The following is a 20,170-nucleotide window of genomic DNA, read 5'->3' on the forward strand; positions in this document are numbered from 1 at the left end:
AACTCTTAAATAGGCAACCAGAACTGAAGGAAGTATCCTAGGTAGGCCAGCTGGGATCCACACTCTGGAGTTACCCGTGGGATGACCCAGCTGTCCGGGAAGGGCTCTCTGATGGTGGGTGTTAAGATGGTGTTTTCCACCTGGAGACCGGTCAGATACCTGGTCTGCTTGTCACCCACAGCTTTCTGTGCCAGCCTCGCCTTGGAAATACCAAGAAGCGTGTCACTTCATTAAGCTTGCACAAGCTTGTCAAATGCTATTAACCACACTAACAGCTTTGAAGTCAAAGTTAAAGATCTAAAACTGGATGAAAATGAAACTAAACCCTGCACTGAGGGAACCTGTGGGTTCCTCCCTGGCTACCTTGCTGGATCGTCCAGTTCGTGGCCTGAGACACAGATTCCCAGGAAAGAGTGGGGTGCTCTGAGTCCATGTCCGGAAACCATTCAATCATCCAAGTGTTCACGTCTAGAGCAGAGCTTTGCCACTTCACCACTAGCTGGTCCTCAGCAAGGCAGGCCTGCATGACCTCAATGCACCGAAATGCTGAAAGGAGAGAAAAGGACTGCTTCATAGCTACCCACCTCCTTCCCCAAATGCAACAACCACATTGGCATCCTCATTGCCTCAACTGTAAAACAAGGCCAAAGTTCAGGATCTCCACGGCAGCCTCCCCGGATGGCGCTCTTTTCCCTCCTCTTATTGCATCCTTTTTCCTTACACAACACCTTTGAGGAGTAAGTGGCTTCTTAATCTTCCTTTACCTACCCCAAATTAACCTGTTTGCAGAAAAGGATCTCACTAGAGAGTTGATGGCTAAAAAGACTTACCTTCCACAGGCGTCTCTGCAAGTCAAACAGAAAGGAAACCTGAGACAGAGAATCTCCAAAGGTAGAATTTCAGGCTCTGGGAATTGTGTGGCTGGGAGGCTGGGAGATGGAGACCCTAAAATCATACCAGGGAGATGGTTTCACGCTTTCACTGTATAGTCTGGCTCTACACAAGCTGGATATGAATTCCTATCCTCAAGGCAGCAAGTATTGCGTTTGTACCAGAAAGATAAAGACACTGCCATCCAAATTACCCAGTATGGATCAATACATAAATGGCAACATTTTCTGCGGGACTGGCTAAAAGAATCTGGAAACAGGTCACAAGGATTTATTTAATAAAAAATTTGAGTGTGTGGCTTCCAATCCAATATCTGGAACTTAATATGAATCAGAGAGAGATCTTATTGAAAATGTTCGAACACACAGAAGAGAAGAGATCTATTGGAGGTATAGCGAGGCAGAAAGTGGAAGGTACAAACAGCGGGGCTCAGAAATTCCAGGGCATGCTCTCCCCTCACCCAATCCTCACCAGCTTAGCACTCCTCAGCCTGCAAAACTGGAATCCATGGGAAGGGCGTTTCTTTTTCTTTCTTTTTTTCTTTTTTTTTCTTTTTTGAGGCAGAATCTCACCCTGTCATCCAGGTTGGAGTGCAGTGGTGTGATCTTGGCTCACTGCAACCTCCACCTCCTGGGTTCAAGTGATTCTTGTGCCTCAGCCTCCTGAGTAGCTGGAACTATAGGTGCATGCTAACACACCCGGCTAATTTTTTGCATTTTTAGTAGAGATGGGGTTTCACCATGTTGGCCAGGCTGGTCTCAAACTCCTGACCTCAAGTGATCTGCCCAACTCAGTCGGTCTCCCAAAGTGCTGGGATTACAGGCATGAGCCACTGTGCCCAGCTGGGAAGAGTGTTTCAATGAATGCCAGAGACGATCCTGGATGCAGGCACAAAAGTGTCCTGCAAAAAAAACCCCCAAAAGCCTTTTGAAGCTGGAAGCCAAGGCCACATGTAGGAATCTGGGGTGGGGACCGGGGGTCCTGCATCCTGCTGTTCCTTGGCAACAAACCCCAGCAGGCTGTGTGTATATTTAGGAGTCTTGTTCTTGTAAGCCACAGTAGACGGATCCTTTTCCCAAACAGGGCCCTTATGAGACACTCCAGGGGCTAGTCCCAGCAGCAAGGCCAGGTAATTTGTCAACCTGAAAAGGTAACTCTGAGAAGGACAACTGAGGCATGGAGGAAATGTGAAGCCACAGAAGGAGCAGAGGCCGGGGCAAGAAGCACAGAGCCTGGAGATCGACCCCACCTAACCCTAGGGCTCTGAGTTTCTCCTTCCAGCCTTCCCCTGCTCACCACCTGGAAGCCTCCCCAGCCAGTCCTGGCTGAAAGTCCCTGCTGGAGCCTTGGAGATGTAACTAGACTCTTCTAGCAGCCAATGTTGGTGCTCCACCCAGACCCACTCAGCTTCCTTCCTACTGTGTGCATGTGTTTCGCTTGACTGCGATGACTATGAGACGTCATTTACACTCTAGAGTCCCCTGCAAGATCCAGTGGGAACCCCCCTCCCTGGGGCTTTTATCTCAGATTGTACCTGTATGGGTTGAATTGTATCCCCCCAAAGTATATCCCCAGTGCCACAGAATGTGACCATATTTGGAAATAGGCCACTGCAGATGTAATTAGTTAAGACAGCGGGCCCTTTATAAGAAAAGAGGAATCTGGGCATGGAAACAGAGACACACAAGAAGCTAGCCATGTGAAGACTGAAGCAAAGATTGGATTTATGGGAGTTACTGGAGCTACCACAAGCTAATGAATACCTGGGGCCACTACAAGCTGGAAGGGGTAAGGAAGGATTCTCCCCTAGAGACTTTAGGGAGCATGGCCAGCCACCACCTTGACTTGGGACTTCTGGCCTCCAGGACCATGAGACAATAAAGTTCTGTTGTTTGAAGCCCCCCAGTCTGCAGTGCTTTGTTTTGGCAGCCCTGAAAGCCCACCTTCGTCTCAGCCTCTGCCGTGTCCTGGCCTGCTTCCGCAGCTTCCTTTTCTCATCTCCCTGGAGGCGTTTTTTTTTTTTTTAAAAAATGACTTGCCCACAAATCCTGGCCTGAAGAAGCCAAGATTAAAATAGCTCCATGCTATTTTAAGTGTTGGGAATTAGGTTAAAAAAAAGAAAGGAAAAATCGACAAAAAATCCCTGCCCTCACAACGCTTACATCCTATTGAGGAAGAAAAAGGTCGTAAAATAAATAATTTATAGAATAAGGGATAGCACTAAGTTTGAAAGAGAAAAATAAGAGAGAAAAGAGGAAATCTATTGTCTGCAATTCTTTGAACGAAAGTTTTTTTATTCCAAAACAGGATAAATATGAGTTTGCTTGGGAGCAGTAATACGTCAAAAACTACTCAACCAAAACTGTAATGAACAATTTATTGGCAAGTATAAACACTAGAATTTTTCCACAGTGACAAATGGAAGGGGAAAAGGAAGAAAACAGGACAGCAAGCATTAAACCAAGGATGGGGATGTGGTGAGTCCCCATCTGTGGGGAGAAGAGTTCAAGAGCAGCTTCGGTCACGGAGGACAGATGTGACAAAGAGGACAGTTTCACAGGACTCGACCCAGCTTACATTCACCCAGACCAGAACAAATCAAAGCTGCACACAGAACTTCTAGGCATATGGCTTTCTATTCTGTAATTTATAAGGTTTCTGATTTTCAACACAGGCTTTGTTCCAAAGGAACATGACTTCAAGTGGTTCATTAATTACCAGCAAATTCTCATTGCTTCACCACCACATAAAAGGCCCCACTCCATTTTTGTTTTGACTCAAGAGAAACAGCCACCCTTGAGAGCCCAGGGACTGCTCCTTGGCCAGTCGATGGGACCAGGCACCTAAGGAAGAAGCTGATGCTCTACTTACACTTTTCCTGAATGGCTGGAATCCTCAGGGTGGTCACTGGAGACTTCCCAAGAGAATTATAAGAAATCATAGATACCCAATAGCTCTCGCCTCCCAGATGCAGTTCAAGCTGCTGGTTAGTGGTGTTCACTGTCTCTGTGAGGTTAGTGTTGTTTTCTGGAAAGTACCATATGTTGTAGCCAAGTGTTTTCTCTAGGACTGGGGCTCCTCTTGCCTTCTGAACCCAAAGAAAACAAAATTTATTGCCAATAACAAAGAAAAAGAAAGGCATTGAGACAGTGAGAAGCAGTGGGGGTGAGGGTGGGAAGTAAGGCTAACTATTAGATACTAAACTACAATGAGGTAATTACCCTCCAGGGATGAATAACACATCCTTGGCTGTGATATTAACCCTTCAAGTGCCAGAAGAGGGGATTTACTAAATTTTGACTAATTCCATGAGGCTAAACTAGAAGAATGCCCAAGACAATGTAAACAAGCCACCCTTATTTCCTTCTGCCTGTTTCTTTCCCTCCATCCTATTCATGTAGAGGAGTAAGGGCTAAAAAGCTGACACATTCCCTCTGAGCCCATCCCAAGTCTGGTCTGGCCCTGAGTCATCTCTTGCCTGGAGTATCCAAGGGTTGGAGAGCACCCTATGCCCTAGTCTTTTATTTCCATGCCTCTCCCTCTGAGAAGGGAGCCAGCTTCCCTGGACCAGGCACCCCAGCCAGGCATCCTAGCTAAGAGGGCTGCCCTACCAGTCCCAAGCGCTTGGCGAGAAGTTTAAGGTAGAATCCTGAGGACTTTAAGCTAAACTCTTATTTTCTGCCTTGAACTTGGGCCCACTCACCAGTATTTGCCTAGAAGACAGCATGGTGAGTATTTCCCAGAATTTAGAGGGCTTCCCTTTCTGTTACTGATTACATACATAGATGGAGCGGAATGCCTGAATGTAAGTCCAGGACTTTCAAGTGGGACTTTAGCAGGCACTTTGTCCCAGTGCCTTCCCAGTTCAGGAATTTCCTTCACACTTGCCTTGGCATAAAAGGTCAGCTAGAATCTTCCTAATGACCAGGAGCCTTTTATTTCTAAAGATGACCCATTTTCTTTTTTATTTTATTATATTTATTTATTTATTTATTTATTTTGAGACAGGGTCTTGCTCTGTCACCCAGGCTGGAGTGCAGTGGCCTGATCTTGGCTCACTGCAACCTCCACCTCTTGGATTCCAGCGATCCTCCTGCCTCAGCCTCCCAAGTAGCTGGGATTACAGGCGTGCACCACCATGCCCGACTAATTTTTGTACTTTTAGTAGAGACAGGGTTTTGCCATGTTGTCCAAGCTGGTCTCGAACTCCTGACCTCAAGTGATGCCCTCGCCATAGCCTCTCAAAGTGCTAGGATTACAGGTGTGACATTACAGCCCCAATTCTTTTTTAAATAACATATTCTTTTTTAAATAATAATAAAAATTGAGATATAATTCACATTGCATAAAATTTACTGTTTCAATGTGAGTTCAATGGCTTTTATTAATAGTATGTTCAGTCATGCAACTATCACTATTATTTAATTTTAGAGCATTTTAGTACATTCTTTTTTAACCAACTCAAATTCTTAGCGAGCTCTTTCCTCTTGAAGGTGGGAGGGGGAAAAAAAAGACCAGACCCACCAAGTGGTGGGGAGGAGGTGGGCACTGAAACCCATCTTCTCTACTTCACAAGCTGCCCTACTTGGCCCTTCGCCACTGCTATGTAGCTAAGACCACATGTGGGCGTGTGCGGTTGTTGGCTTTCCTCCCCTAAAAATGTGTTGCCAAAATCACTTGTTTTCATTCTTGATGGCTGAGAAAGACAGTACAGCATCTGGGATTGATTCTCTAGGATTCCCCAGCATCTCTGGCTGCTGTCCCATGTGGCGGTAGAGCCTTGGCAACCCAGGGAGTCCCATAGCCTGCAGGTGTGGAGGGAGTGGGCGATGGTGCGGGAGCCTCCAACCCTGAGGGAATTGGAATGTCATCTGGCAAAGCAGGACACTTGCTCCATTTTCAACAGGATTTTGAACTTGCCTGGACTTCAGCAAATGTGAGCTAACATCGTGAGCATTTCCTGGGAATTCTGGAGGTACACGAAGGAATTCTGGCATCTCCCTCCTCTCCTCCTTCTTCTTCCCCACCTTTTCACTCTTTTTTTCTCCATCTGCCCTTTTCCTTTCCTGTTTATTGCCTTGTCCCCCCATTTTCTACTCCTTCTCTCACTTTCTTCTCTCAGGTCCTCTTTCCTCCTCCTCTTCTCTGCATTCCCCACCTGACTTCTGTTCCTCACTCCCAGGCCTCCATCCTAGAAAGGACCATGTGGTCCCTCTTCTGTTTTTGTGCCCCACTGTTTCAACACACGTGTGCCATATATGTTGCCAATGACTCGAGGACACACCAGCAAGCTGACCCTGATCAGAGCTCTTCTTAGATGGTTGGGTCGGGAGGGGGGTTCCAGAAACTAGTCAGCAGAGGCTTGTCAGTGATAGTGTCCTCCAGAAGGCCATGGTGCCTCCCGCACTTTCACTTTCTACCTTCCTCAAATGTTAATGTTTCAGACCAAAGAGGACGGGGGCCAGGGTCTGTCATGTTTGGGCCATCTGCAAGATGACCTATAGGGCTTTTTTGAGCTGGCCAACCAATGTGAGATTTGGGGCATCATAAAGCCCTCTAGGGAAGGAAATTCTGGAGGTAAAATTTCAAGAATCACAGTTTTTGGAAGGGTAAGAGACCAAAGGCTTTTAAATAGGATAAAGAAACAGGCTGGGCATGGTGGCTCATGCTTATAATCCCAATGCTTTGGGAGGCTAAGGTAAGAGGATCTTTTGAGCCCAGGAGTTTGAGACCAGCCTGGGCAACATAGCAAGACCCAGCCTCTACTATATATATACACACATATATATGTATGTGTATACATATATGTATGTATATATATATTTAAATTAGCTGGGTGTACTAGCACACCTACCCAGCTACTTGAGAAGGTGAAGTGGGAGGATAACTTGAGCCCAGGAGTTAAAGGCTACAGTGAGTTATGATTTCACTACTGCACTCCAGCCTGGGTGACTGAGCAAGACTCTGTCAAAAAGAAAGAAAGAAAGGCAGGGGGTTGGAGGGAGGGAGGGAAAGAGAGAGAGAGAGAGAGAAAGGAAGGGAAGGGAAGAAAAGGGAAAGAAGGGGAGGGGAGGGGAGAGGAGGGGGAAGGGGAAGGCAAGAGGGGGAGGGAGGGAAGGGGAGGGGAGGGGAAGGGAGGGGAGGGGAGAGGAGGGAAGGGAAGGGGGAAGGAAAGGAAGGAAGGGAAGGAAGGGAAGGAAAGGAGGGAAGGGAGGGAAGAGAGGGAAGGGAGAGAAGGGAGGGAAGGGAGAGAAGGGAGGGAAGGGAGGGAAGGGGAAGAAAGAGAGAGAAAAATAACCCAGAGGGAGGTCACCTTCCATAACAACCGCACTGGCCTTCTTCCATCCACCTCAGTTGGTTTCAGGACTCTCCACAGTTCCAGGCCACATGGAGCTGTAAGGAACAAGAATGAGGTACTCAACCCAGAGAGAAGGGAGTTGCAAAGGAGACAGGGAAGGTGAGCTGGGCAGTTGGGAAGGATTTGCTCGAGGGAGCCAGTAGGAATAAGGTGAGGAGCGGAGGGATGGCAGCCTTGCAATGACCAAAGATGTCTTCATTTTGTGGTCAAGGAACTGGAATCACCCAAAGATAAAAAATAAAACCGCTCTTGAGTCTGATGATTTAACGTAAGCTAAAGGAGAAGCATAATAGGCCCCATTGTAATATAATTTGTCTCCCAAATCTAGATCAAAATGTGACTATCTCATGTCCTCTAGACATAACATATATATTAAAGCTGGGAATGACACAGATAACTCACAAGGAGATATATGTATATATAATTTATACCAAGTCTGCTTCCAAAAAAATAAAACTACATACTTAAGATGTTATAAAATATAAGAAAAAATTAAATGACAAAGGAACAAGAAAATAAGCTTCACTAGGTCCCTCCTTGAGCTCTAAATTTAATGCTGGTTTTTCCAAAATAAAAAAGAATCACATTGAGGTGCCTATTTCTTGTGGCCCAATAAAAAGGAAACCTAGAAATTTGTATGAAGGAAAACTATTTTCTGGCTACGAACACTGAAATCATAAATGGAATTTATCACGTGGATCTCTTCAAAAAGGACACAGAGTAACGTAAAAGCCAATATCTGCAATCCCAATAGAGCAAAAGCACAGAAATATCATATATGCGCATTTTTCATAGTTGTTTTCCATAAATAGCTAGGGCGTAAATCCTGACACATGCCTTTTTCCAGTAAACAACACGTCTGAGACAACAGTCCAAGTGTACAGGCTTCTGATGATCTAATCATACAGGGATGAAACTTACAAAAAACAAGGAATTTACATTTCACTTGATTTCTGGACTGTATCTCTCAAATATCCTGTCTCAAGCAAGTTTTGTCAAGAGATGGCTCACTGGCAATTTCTAGTTGAACGCCCTGACATGCACCTGAGATATCAAAATACTGAGCTACTGATTAAAGAATGACCCACCCACTTTAGCCATGAGAGGAAAGCAGAGAGTTCTAAACAAATGTCAAGAAGGCTAGTGGCCCACGATTTGGAGAGGAGAGTAAATGTCCCTAGTCAAAGCTGCAGTAGTTGCACTCTGAATTTTTTCTTGAGGAAGTCACATGGCTGCAGATAATGTAATTAGGTCCACAAAGAATGAGTCTACCACTCAGACCAAGATCTAAACTATTTTTTAGAAGTAAGAGATTGTCTTCAGGGATCTTTTAAATTGTAGGTGATTGGATATCTTAAAGTAAAATGACTGGCTGGGTGCGGTGGCTCATGCCTGTAATCCCACCACTTTGGGAGGCCGAGGCAGGTGGATCACTTGAGGTCAGGAGTTCGAGACCAGCCTGGCCAATGGTGAAACCCTGTCTCTACCAAAAAATATAAAAAATTAGCCGGGTGTAGTGGTGTGTGCCTGTAATCCCAGCTACTCAGGAGGCTGAGGCAGGAGAATCACTTGAACCCAGGAAGCGGAGATTGCAGTGAGCCGAGATCGTACCATTGTACTCCAGCCTGGGCAACAGAGGGAGCCATGTCTCAAAAAATTTAAAAAAAAAAAAAAAAGTAAAATTACTGAACTCCAACTAAAGACAATCTTATAATGAGGAAAATGTACCAAGTACAATTGAGTTAATGACTTGTTTTGCCTTCAATGGAGAGTCACATTTCTACAAATACTCTTGCAGAAGCTAAAGTCTAGTTAACACAGTCTAGCTGTTAGGCCCAGGATCTCCCAATGAGATATATTAAATGCAATTCTATTAGAATTGTTTATAAGGAGGTTGAAATGTGTTGACTTTACATATTACTTCATCTAAATCCCGCTGACGTGTTGTCTCAAAAGCTCTGCCAGGAGTTTTCTGATTTCTCAAAAGCTTTTATTGAATCAGAAGACAGAACAGCCAGTACTCAAGTTTCTCAGACAGGAAGCAACAGACTGGTTTCAGTGAGATGTAAGCAGTGGCCAAGTTCCTCCCAGAAGACAGCCTTTGTACAGGGCTACAAAGTCATTAGACCTTCCAAGGAAACGCACAAGATTAGAGGGACATTCACTCCATCTCTCACATGCAGAATCTCTGTTCCAATCACGTGGAGAGTCAAACTCAGGGCCAGTAATATTGAGAGTAAGAAAAAAAAAATCTACAGACAAGGTGTTCATTGTTACCCAGTCCTAAATATTCATCTCAAGGACAGATACAGGCAAAACTAAACTGATTATTAAATAATCATTCCAGGCACTTGACTAGAAATATGAGTGAAATTCTTCTTGGATTTAGCCCATAGGCTAGCCGGGCATGGTGGCACACGCCTGCAGTCCCAGCTACTCGGGAAGTTGAGGTGGGAGGATCACTTGAGCCTGGGAGGTGGAGGCTGCAGTGAGCTGAGATCTCACCACTACATTTCAGACTGGGTGACACAGTGAGACCCTGTCTCAAAAAAAAAAAAAAAAAAAAAAAAAAAAAATCCCATAGGCAGTCATTTGTTTTCATAGATGGTAATGATAAATGAGTTTAAATGGATATTTTCTTCTTTCATCGAGGTCACTATTTCCTGCAAATATGGTCCAAAGAGAAACAGTCTTCTCAGTATAGACTTCCCACAGATGCAACTGTTAGTGAAACCACTGCCTCACTAGCATGTAAGTCTTCTATGGTTATTATAGCCAGCTTTCCATTAACCATAAATTGATAATGGATTTTCAGTTTAATCAGAGGGGGAAAAGTAAGGACTCTGAAAAAAAAATAACAAAATTAAAATTTTCCATATCAACCAAAACATCTATGTATTGGAAGGCATCACTTCTCCGGATTGATACAGCAACAACTGATGCTGTACTATTTCTATTACAATATGGGTATCCCCACAGTGACCACCAGTTAGACATATGCAGGTACCCCTGCTGAAGAACAACAATCAGAAAAGCTAACTCTCAGCAAGTGTCAGTTTCTGTGAATTTTCTCATTTAATGCCCACAGTCCTGTCATTTCTGAAGCATAGAGAAATTAAGCAGGTATTCAATATCACAAGTTTTTAAGAAATAAAGCCAGGATTTGAATCAAATTATATCTGTATCATGTAGTGAGTAGATTGTCTAAATATAGGTAAATAACTTTAATAATCAATATATTGAAATCCAAAAGAAAATAGTCAGTGCTTCACATTCAACTTAGAATACATGTTTTCAAACAATTAGAAAGGTTTGAAGTGGTATGCATTAAACAAGTGGCATTTCATTGAAATAGGAAAACACGTGGTTTATAAATTTGAAAACAACAAATGAGGATTTGCTGGGGGCAGGGGGGTGCATTTTAATCAGTTTCTTCTGGGATCCTGAAAAAAGGAAGAAGGACAAAAGCAAAAGTTCTCTAGTGGTGACTTGGATAAGTAAGTGTTGATTTGGTTTAATTAGCAAAAGGCATAGGTAACACCAGCATCTGGTGTTTGCTAATTAAATCAAGTTAGCTGAACTAATAAATCAGATGAAATAGTACATCTTGTTTTTGGCAGCAAAACAAGCTGAGAAAACTGACACAAGGGACTGGCTGGTCTGTGAGGAGCTTGAGACTCTGAGCCACGATGGCACCAGGAGGTCACTAGAGAGAAGAGTGACAGCCATGGCAGGGGAAGAGCTAGGTAAAACACAACGGCACCCAAGGGAGCACTTAATCATCAGCTTGCCTGCTGAAGAGTGAGGCAAAGGAAGAGAGCTATTTGCTGAGTGATACTGCATGAACATCTCTGGTGGGGAACACAACATTCAGAAGGCATCAGATTGGTTCCAGACATCTGACCATAGGGGTGAATGCACCAAACATCTGTTAATACTAGTGTTAATACTGGAAACTCAACCAGGATCCAAAGGAACAAATCATTATTGTGTGGATGAGGTAGCACAGAAGTTGACCCCAGATGTTATCTGAGACTAGTCTGCAACTTGGGTATGAGACTGAAATCTCATTTTCTATTACAATATGGGTATCCCTAAACCACCTGAAATCATGAGGCCTTAAATCATGGCAATGGGGGAATTCATATTCTAAAACTCACATCCCTTATAAATAAATAAGGTTAAAGCCTCAGAGGAAGGTTAGAAGGGTGGGCATTTTAAAATTTCTTGTCCATAATTCAGAAGAAGTGTGGCCATCACTGGGTGTGTATCCAATTAATCATTCATTTACTGTGTTAGGCTGAAAAATGGCCCCAAAATATCTCGTCCAAATCCCTGGAACGTGTAAATGTTTCCTTATATGGTAAAAGGCACTTTGCAGATGTGATTAAGTTAAGGATCTTGAGATGGGGACATTATCTTGGATTAGCCAGGTGGGTCCTAACTGTGATCACAAAAGTCCTTATAAGAGGGAGGCAAAGAGGTCTGACACACAAGAGCGGGGAAAGGTGATGTGATGATGGGGGGATAAGTTTTATAGATGGAGGAAGGACCACAAGAAAGAATACAGGCAGCCACTAGAAGCTGGAAAAGGCAAGGAAACAGATTCTCCACTCAGAGTCTCAGAAGGAAACAACCCTGCTGACATCTTTACTTTAGCCCAGTGAAACTGATTTTGGACATCTGACTTCCAGAGCTATGAAAGAATACATTTGTGTTGCATTAAGCCACTAAATTTGTATTGTTACAGCAGCAATAGAAAACTGATACATTCATCACACATTTATTGATCACCTACTGAGGGTCAGACTCTGGGCAAGACTCTTGAGAAAAGTAACACAAGCTGAGTGACCCTGAGCCATTTATTAGCATCTCTGAAACTCAGTTTCCTCATTTCCAAAATGGGAATGACTCTACATATTTTATTGTGCTTTTAGGAGGATTAAAAATAATAATAGTAGGATAAATAATAAGAATAGGAAATCTAGCAGTTAGTGAATATCTACTATGGGCTAAACACATTATTTCATTTAATCTTTAAAATAATGCTAAAAAAATAGGTAGTACTACAAACTTAACTTACATATTATATTTCAATATAGAAAAGGGGAACAAATGTGAGGAAACTTCTGAGAATGGACTGAGAGATTAGGTGTCTTGCCCAAAGATACCTGGCTTGGGATTCAAGCCAAGCCCACTGACGGGAAGCATTGCTCTTAATGACCATACTGACACTTAGTAAGCGCTTGATCAACCAGCAATCCACGCCTCTTTCCTTTCCTCACTGTCATTAAAGATGTGATTTTTTTTTTTTTGTATTAGTTACACCTTTATTTTGAGTAGTAGCTCCAGGGTTCACAATATATATCTTTAATTTATCACAGGATACCTTCAAATGATATGATACTGGCGGGGCGCAGTGGCTCACGCCTGTAATCCCAGCACTTTGGGAGGCCAAGCTGGGCGGATCACCTGAGGTCAGGAGTTCAAGACTAGCCTGGCCAACATGGTGATAGCACGTCTCTACAAAAAATACAAAAATTAGCCGGGTGTGGTGGTGGGCCCCTATAATCCCAGCTACTTGGGAGTCTGAGGCACAAGAATTTCTTGAACCCGGGAGGTGGTGGTGGCAGTGAGATGAGATCACACCACTGCACTCCATCCTGGGTGACAGAGCGAGAGTCCATCTCAAAAACAAAACAAAACAAAACAAATGATACCCTTTCATGTATAGTACAAGAATCTTATGAGTATTAAAATGTGACCCTTTGCCTTTGAGGCACAAAGTTGTGCAGGCTCACTCTTGGAGGGTACAGGGGCCCCCTGGGGTCATGAGATTCCATGATTCCCAACCAGGACACTTGACAAACCCCACCAAGTCTAGCCCAAAGCAGCCCTACGCCAGAGCAGACAGGAAGGGAATCGCAGGGAGCAGCTTGCCTTCTTCCTCAGTCATTCCCATTTTTTCTTGGCTCCAGTCACTCCAGAACTTTGACTCCTTGACCGCACATCGCAGAGCTACGACATACTCTGTAAAAGCCTGCAGCCCCATAAGGTTGTAGGTTTGGTTTGTATCTTTACGGTTCTTAGCGAAGTTGACTTCCATCTACAAGACAGAGACAGTTCTAAACTGAAATGGAGACCACACATGTTATCCTCCCATTTTCCTCTTCACTACCCAGGTTTTACATTTTTAGAACTACTACTCTTTACTCTTACATTTTTAGAACTAGTAACACTCTAAATCAAATTTTAAAATACATCATTTTCATTAACAGACTTTCATATGTGCCTGGGAACAATTGGTACCTACATAGATATGAACATCTCCGTGAACCACCACCTCCCTCCCCATTTCCTGTATCTAAGCTTATGGGGCAGAGATTCCTGCCTCTGGCCTGTCTGAATGAGCAGAGCTCTGCTGCTTGCTGTTCTAGAAGATGCAAGCCTCAAGATCCAGGGCAACCTGAGCCTAGGAGGTGACTCCAACACCTAGAGATACTGCCTCATGGAACTGCAGGAACAGAGACCTTAGCTGCACTCACGTCATGCATGAGACCCAGGAAAGTTAAATAACCATTTAAATGAAAGTTAGAAGATCTGCAGAATAGGACTGGAACATAGATTTCTTCACTCCTAGGCTTTTTCATTTTACCCAAATCTTTCATTTCAAAGCATTGGTCTTTGGGTGACCAGTCAAGCTGCTGAAAGTCTCAACAGCCTGAATGTATAAACTGATTTTGATACTCTCTTGGGGAGGGAAGAGGTAAATAAATCAGTTCTTTTCTCTAGATGTCAGCTTCTGATTGGTAAAGTGAAGATGTTGCTTTATGCAATTTCTGGGACTCAGCTCTCCAAGAGAAACTAAACATTTAGTTATTCCTTTTCTGAACACAGTCATTGTTGCTGCAATATAAACCTTTAGTTCAATATAAACATTTAGCTCAATATAAGCTTTATAAACCTAAAGTTATAAAACCCAAAACCTAAAGGTTTATATAGCTTATTTTGAGCTGATTAATAAAAAATAACCTTCACTGGCTGGGCACAGTGGCTCACACCTGTAATCCCAGCACTTTGGGAGGCTGAGGTGGGCGGATCACGAGGTCAGGAGATTGAGACCATCCTGGCTAACATGGTGAAACCCCGTCTCTACTAAAAATACAAAAAAAAAAAAAAAATTAGCCGGGCGTGGTGGTGGGCACTTGTAATCCCAGCTACTCGGGAGGCTGAGGCAGGAGAATGGTATGAACCTGGGAGGTGGAGCTTGCAGTGAGCCGAGATCGCACCATTGCACCCCAGCCTGGGCTACAGAGAGAGACTCTGTCTCTAAATAAATAAATTAATTAATAAATTAATTAATTAAATAAACTGCACTAATAGACATGTCTATTTAACTACTATGCACACAGCATAGTCCCATGGGATCCTGCAAGAGAAGGAAGTCCTGATACTACTACATCTATGTCCCAGCTGTGAGAATTAGTACCTAATTGCAGCTCCTGTGCTTTAAGGAAATTGGGCAGAAGGAGGATATGTGTCTATGGCAGAAAGCTGACAACTGCAGATGGACTTTGGAACTCCCAGTCTGGTGAGATGGGGGTGGAACAAGAAGAGGCAATGACACTTTGGGGGCTAAATCCCAGGTTCCCTGAGCATCCTCTTCAAACAGGCCCTGGAGATGCTGTGACGGCAGACTAGGGTTGTGGGGAGCATAACTTGGGACAACCTGTTGTTAGTTAGGGATCCAGTTAGAAAAGGATTAAGACTGCCAGGAAAGGCCCAACCACATGGTGCCCTCCATACGTGATTTAAAATACAAATACTAATCCATACAGCAAGTGTAAGGAAGTCTAATAAAGCTCTATTCTACTTTTCACACTTTAAAAAATACATAATATTCTTTCTAATCTTTCAATTTTTCCTCCTGCTTTTTTGTACCCTTGGCACATGCTCAGCCTGTGTGGTGGTTCTTACCATGTTCATGCTCAGAAAGTTCTGCCTAATGTAGCCACGGAAGCCTCTTCCTCCCAGCCTGAGCCTCAGAGGAGATGAAACCACTGCTCAGTCTTTTAAACAAGGTGCCTGTAAGGCTCCTTTACTTTGTTATTTTGTCCAGCCAAGATCCTCTATCAACTGATCCTTTATATACAGGCTTAGATCTAAAGCTTCCCCGACTCTGCACAGGCAATGGAACCCTACCAAAACACTAATTAGCTTCATCAGGTTCATTGTTAACAATCTATGCTTTGTGCCAAATCCTAACTCACCCAAAGTGTTTGTCTTAATAGATGAGTCAGAAGTTCTGATACAAAACCTAAATCAAATTCTGTGTGTGTGTATATGTGTGTGTGTGTGTGTGTGTGTGTGTGTGTGTGTGTGTGTGTGTATGTGTTTCTCACTCTGTTGCCCAGGCTGGAGTGCAGTGGCACGATCTTGGCTAACTGCAACCTCTGCCTCCTGGGTTCAAGCGATTCTCCTGCCTCAGCCTCCCCAGTAACTGGGGCTACAGGTCCGCACAACCATGCCCAGCTAATTTTTTTTTTTTTTGAGACAGGGTCTCACTGTGTCACCCAGGCTGGCGTGCAGTGATCTCGGCTCACTGCAAGCTCCGCCTCCTGGGTTCTTGCCATTCTCCTGCCTCAGCCTTCCATGTAGCTGGGCCTACAGGCACCTGCCACCATGCCCGGCTAATTTTTTGTATTTTTAGTAGAGACAGGGTTTCACTGTGTTGGCCAGGATAGTCTCGATCTCCTGACCTTGTGATCCGCCCGCCTTGGCCTCCCAAAGTGTTGGGATTACAGGCATGAGCCACCGCGCCCAGCCACATCTGGCTAATTTTTTTGTATTTTTAGTACAGACAGGGTTTCACCATGTTGGCCAGGCTGGTCCCTAACTCCTGACCTCAATTACCCACCCGCCTCAGCCTCCCAAAGTGCTGGGATTACAGGCGTGAGCCACTGCACCCAGTCCATACATCAAATTCTTAAAACAGTTTTGAGATCCCTTTCTAAGAGGCTCACATGGCTTTATTATATAAAGGTGCAAACCCTTTAAACTAGGGCCACAAAAGAATCTGGAGGCTGCTGAGGTATGGTCACATGGATGGCAAACCTGGGAGACAGAAAACCTGAGCTTAGGTTTGCAACTGACAAGCCCTGTGATCTTGAATAGATCATTTAAGTTTTCAACATCTTAATATCCTAATCTGCAAAAATGGGGATAGCAAGGCCTCAATTACAGGATATTTGCAAGGATTCAATAATTTGGAGTATAAGGAAGCTCTTTGTTACTCACATATCATACAAATATGGGTCTTGTTATATGGACATGTTGGAATTTTAGCATTAGTTTTACACGGCTACACTTAAACAAATATTTATTGAGCACAGGCATGTACCAGGCAAAGGGAAAACAGATGAAAGCAAAGATTCCTGCATTTGAAGAACTTACAGTCTAACTGGAAGAGAAAGTTGAAATGCGTTGTTGTTAAGTGCAATGACAGAAGCATGCAGAGGAGGGACCAGGCCCAGGTCCTCAGAAGGAAATATGTCAGTCCTGAGTTCTGAAAGGTGAAGAAACTGGGGTAGGAGAAGAGATGCAAAAGCAGAGGGTGTTCTAGGAAGAGGCACAGAAAGAGTGAGAGAACATGATGCAAGGGAAACAAGCAATTCAGAATGACCAGAGAGGCAAGAGAGAGAGCGTGAAGGGGTCAGTAGAAGCCAGGTCTCACAGGGTTAACAATTTGGACCCTTTTCCATCAACAATGGAAATCTTTGATAGAAGGTTGGGAAGAGCTGAGTTGGGTTTAGCTGGGATTACAACTGAGGATAACTGCATGTATTTGAAAGCTAAGGAGAAGACCAGGCATGGTGGCTCACACCCATAATCCCAACACTTTGGGAGGCCGAGGCAGGTGGATCACCTGAGGTCAGGAGTTTGAGACCAGCCTGACCAACATGGTGAAACCCCATCTCTACTCAAAATACAAAAAATTAACCGGGTGTGGTGGCACAAGCCTGTAATTCCAGCTACTTGGGAGGCTGAAGCAGGAGAATCACTTGAACCCCGGAGGTGGAGGTTGCAGTGAGCCAAGATTGTGCCATTCAGCCATTCACTCCAGCCTGGGCAACAAGAGTGAAACTCCATCTCAAAACAAAAGAAAGAAAGAAAGAAAGAAAGAAATCCAAGGAGAGAGAAAGAGTAGTACAGACTTCCACCTTCCTTCCTGCATCCTCTAGGAAAACAGGAGGCAGGACACTTTACCTTGGGGACTGGAAGGAAGGAAGCAGATGTAGAAGAGTACAGATGTAGGTGAGTTTGTCAAAGAGACAGCGTACAGGCTGCCAAGGGTTGGGTAGTTTATACTTGTTGCCCTCACTTAGTGTTGTATGTGGTATAGTAATTTTCCAGAGGGACTCTAGTCCTGGTTTATTTTTCTTGTTGAATCCTATCCCAGCAGCTGTAGTGACTCTGAGCTCGTCAAATAGAAGGAATTAAGGGTTTATAGCCAGTAGATTATCCCAGAAGTTTCTCAGGTTCACGGAGACCATGACATGTGGTATGAAGAGGAGCTTGTGCTGTACCAGGGACTGCCCCACTTAGGGGTTCCCCAAACTACGATTATTGAATCTAATGTTCCACGTAGGCAGGTTCAAAGAGAATGGTTCCAGAGCTGGCTTAGAAAGGAAGCTGGGGGGAGAAGTGGCCACTACCATCTCTCTGAACATAGTGATAGAGGCAGAAGGCAGATAAGGGGGGTTCCCAGAGAATCTCCGACCCGCCCCACAAGTGTTTACATCAGATGCTTTTGTGCAGATGGGGAAAGCTGCCCAGGGTCTTGTCCACGCATACCCACAATGGACTGGGGATCCGTCTGTGCACTGGGAGAATGGGGTGGAGCCACGGGAAGTTCACACCTTGTGCAGGGAGAAGGAGCCTGGACTCTTCAGCTCCTGTATGGTGGCCTGGTATTCAATCTGTGAGATGATAGCCTGTTAGTAGGAGCCCATCTTGCTTTGCTGAGAGTTTTTTCCTCGTTTCCTTTTCACCCAATAAATTCCTCTCTCCTCACCCTTCAATGTGTCCGCGTGCCTAATTTTTCTTGGTGACACAAGAACCCGGATTTAGCTGATCTAAGGCTCAAAAATTCTGCATCAATAGGACAAATAATGCTTTACTGGAAGAGTTCCAGACAAGGAGACGATGCTGCAGTAAATAGGGTGTCTATGGGTTTCCACAAGGGAAAGGGTCGCATGATAGCCTCCTGGACAAGATAAAAAAAAGTAGCCTGAATGATGATAGTGGTAATTAGGTATATTCATAGAACCCTGAATAAATGACCATATCCAAAAGAAGGGTTGATCCTCTGGATGGTTTCTACTGGTTTACCACAGGGCTCTGATGTAGTCACCATTTTTATTAATAATTAGATAAAGGTATAGAAGGAAGTGTTATCAAATCTGGAGATACTGAAAAGTTAAAAAGTAAAAAGTTAATCATAAGTTTTGGACCAAACAGGATTCTAAATAGGCTGGAATGATAGATAAGACCAACATGAAGAAATTCAATAAGAATAAATAAAACACCTGAACTTAGGTTAAAAATCAACAAACGATAAGATAGTAGAGGTATGTTTTACTAGCAAGTCTTCAGGAGGTAAAAAGTCTTAAAGGTTTAATTAGCCAATAGTTGATTAGAAGTCAATAATGTGGCTGCTCATGATGGCTCACACCTGTAATCTCAGCACTTTGGGAGGCTGAGGGAGGAGGATCACTTAAGACCAAGAGCTCAAGACCAACTTGGGCAACACTACAAAAACAAATTAAAAATCAGCCAGGCATGGTGGCACATGCCTGTAGTTTCAGCTACTCGAAAGGCTGAGGCAGGAGGATCATCTGAGTCCAAGAGTTCAAGGCTGCAATGAGCTGCGATCACACCACTGCACTCCAGCCTGGGTAACGGAGTGAGACCCTGTCTAAAATTTATAAAAAGGCAATAAATATGAGATGATTACAAAAAGGTGATACAATTTCAGGCTGCATTGATGGAAACTGCAGAATATTTTCTGAACTTTGAGGTAAGAAAACATTTCCTAAGACACAAAAGGCATAAGCATAAAGATAAAGACAGATAAAATTTAACCATATTAAAATTAAGTGACTGTTCCTCAAAAGTCACCATTAAGAGAGTGAAACGTCATGCCACATAGTGAAAGATGTGTGCCATACACGTAGCAAATAAGACTCATAAACAGAATATATAAGGAATGCCTACAAAGCAGTTGAAAAATCAGGCAGACCAGCCAATAGAGAAAACATGCAAAAGGCTTAAATCAGCACTTCCAGAAGAAGGAATCCAAAGGGCCAATAAACATATGAAAAGGTGTGTAACTTCATTAAAAGTCAAGTAAATGCAAATTAAAGTCACCATTCCATCATGTTCAGACTATGGGATACTGAAAGGACACAAAGATAGATGTGTACCTGCCCCCCACCCGCTACACCCTTGTTCTGCTCTCTAATCTTTGCACATACCAGAGATTTTGTAAGTTCTGTGAGTACCTGGTTTTCTGCACGTACCAGAGATTTTGTTTTGCACATACCAGAGATTTTGTAAGTTCTGAGGCAAGGTCACAAGACGTGTTTAAGTAAGATAAACTCTTGCTGCCATAAACCTGCTCTCCCGCCTCAAAGTTTGAACCAAAATATCAGAAATGGCAGGAACCAATCATAGTTAGCCAAATCGCCTTGTTCAAACACTAGCCAATCATATATCTGATTTGTATAATAACTCTATGCCCACTTTTCTTAGACTATATAACATTGTTCGGAGCTGAGTGGGGGAGCTCTCCTGCCCGTCTCGTTTCACGAGCGAGGGAGAGTTCCAGGTTCGAACCTGTAATAAAGATCCTTGCTGATT

The 20,170-nt window shown here is 43.8% G+C and overlaps 1 protein-coding gene across 6 annotated transcripts in view; it reads right to left on the reverse strand.

The window, feature by feature from the left end:
* The window catches only part of LOC105499499 (interleukin 31 receptor A), a 106,638-nt gene that overhangs the window by 15,877 nt on the left and 70,591 nt on the right, over positions 1 to 20,170 (reverse strand). For all 6 annotated transcript variants that reach the window (XR_011625017.1, XM_071098912.1, XM_071098910.1 and 3 more), the window contains 4 exons: positions 13,190 to 13,355; positions 7,205 to 7,284; positions 3,763 to 3,979; positions 364 to 546 (listed from right to left, as the gene is read on the reverse strand). Coding sequence is in view for 5 of the 6 variants with exons in the window: in XM_071098912.1 (XP_070955013.1) it covers positions 364 to 546; positions 3,763 to 3,979; positions 7,205 to 7,284; positions 13,190 to 13,355 (646 nt within the window). In the remaining variant the exon portion in view is untranslated. The remainder of the gene's footprint in view (positions 1 to 363; positions 547 to 3,762; positions 3,980 to 7,204; positions 7,285 to 13,189; positions 13,356 to 20,170) is intronic.

The sequence above is a fragment of the Macaca nemestrina genome, chromosome 6 (genome assembly GCF_043159975.1).
Source record: "Macaca nemestrina isolate mMacNem1 chromosome 6, mMacNem.hap1, whole genome shotgun sequence".
In the NCBI taxonomy this organism is placed as follows: domain Eukaryota; kingdom Metazoa; phylum Chordata; class Mammalia; order Primates; family Cercopithecidae; genus Macaca; species Macaca nemestrina.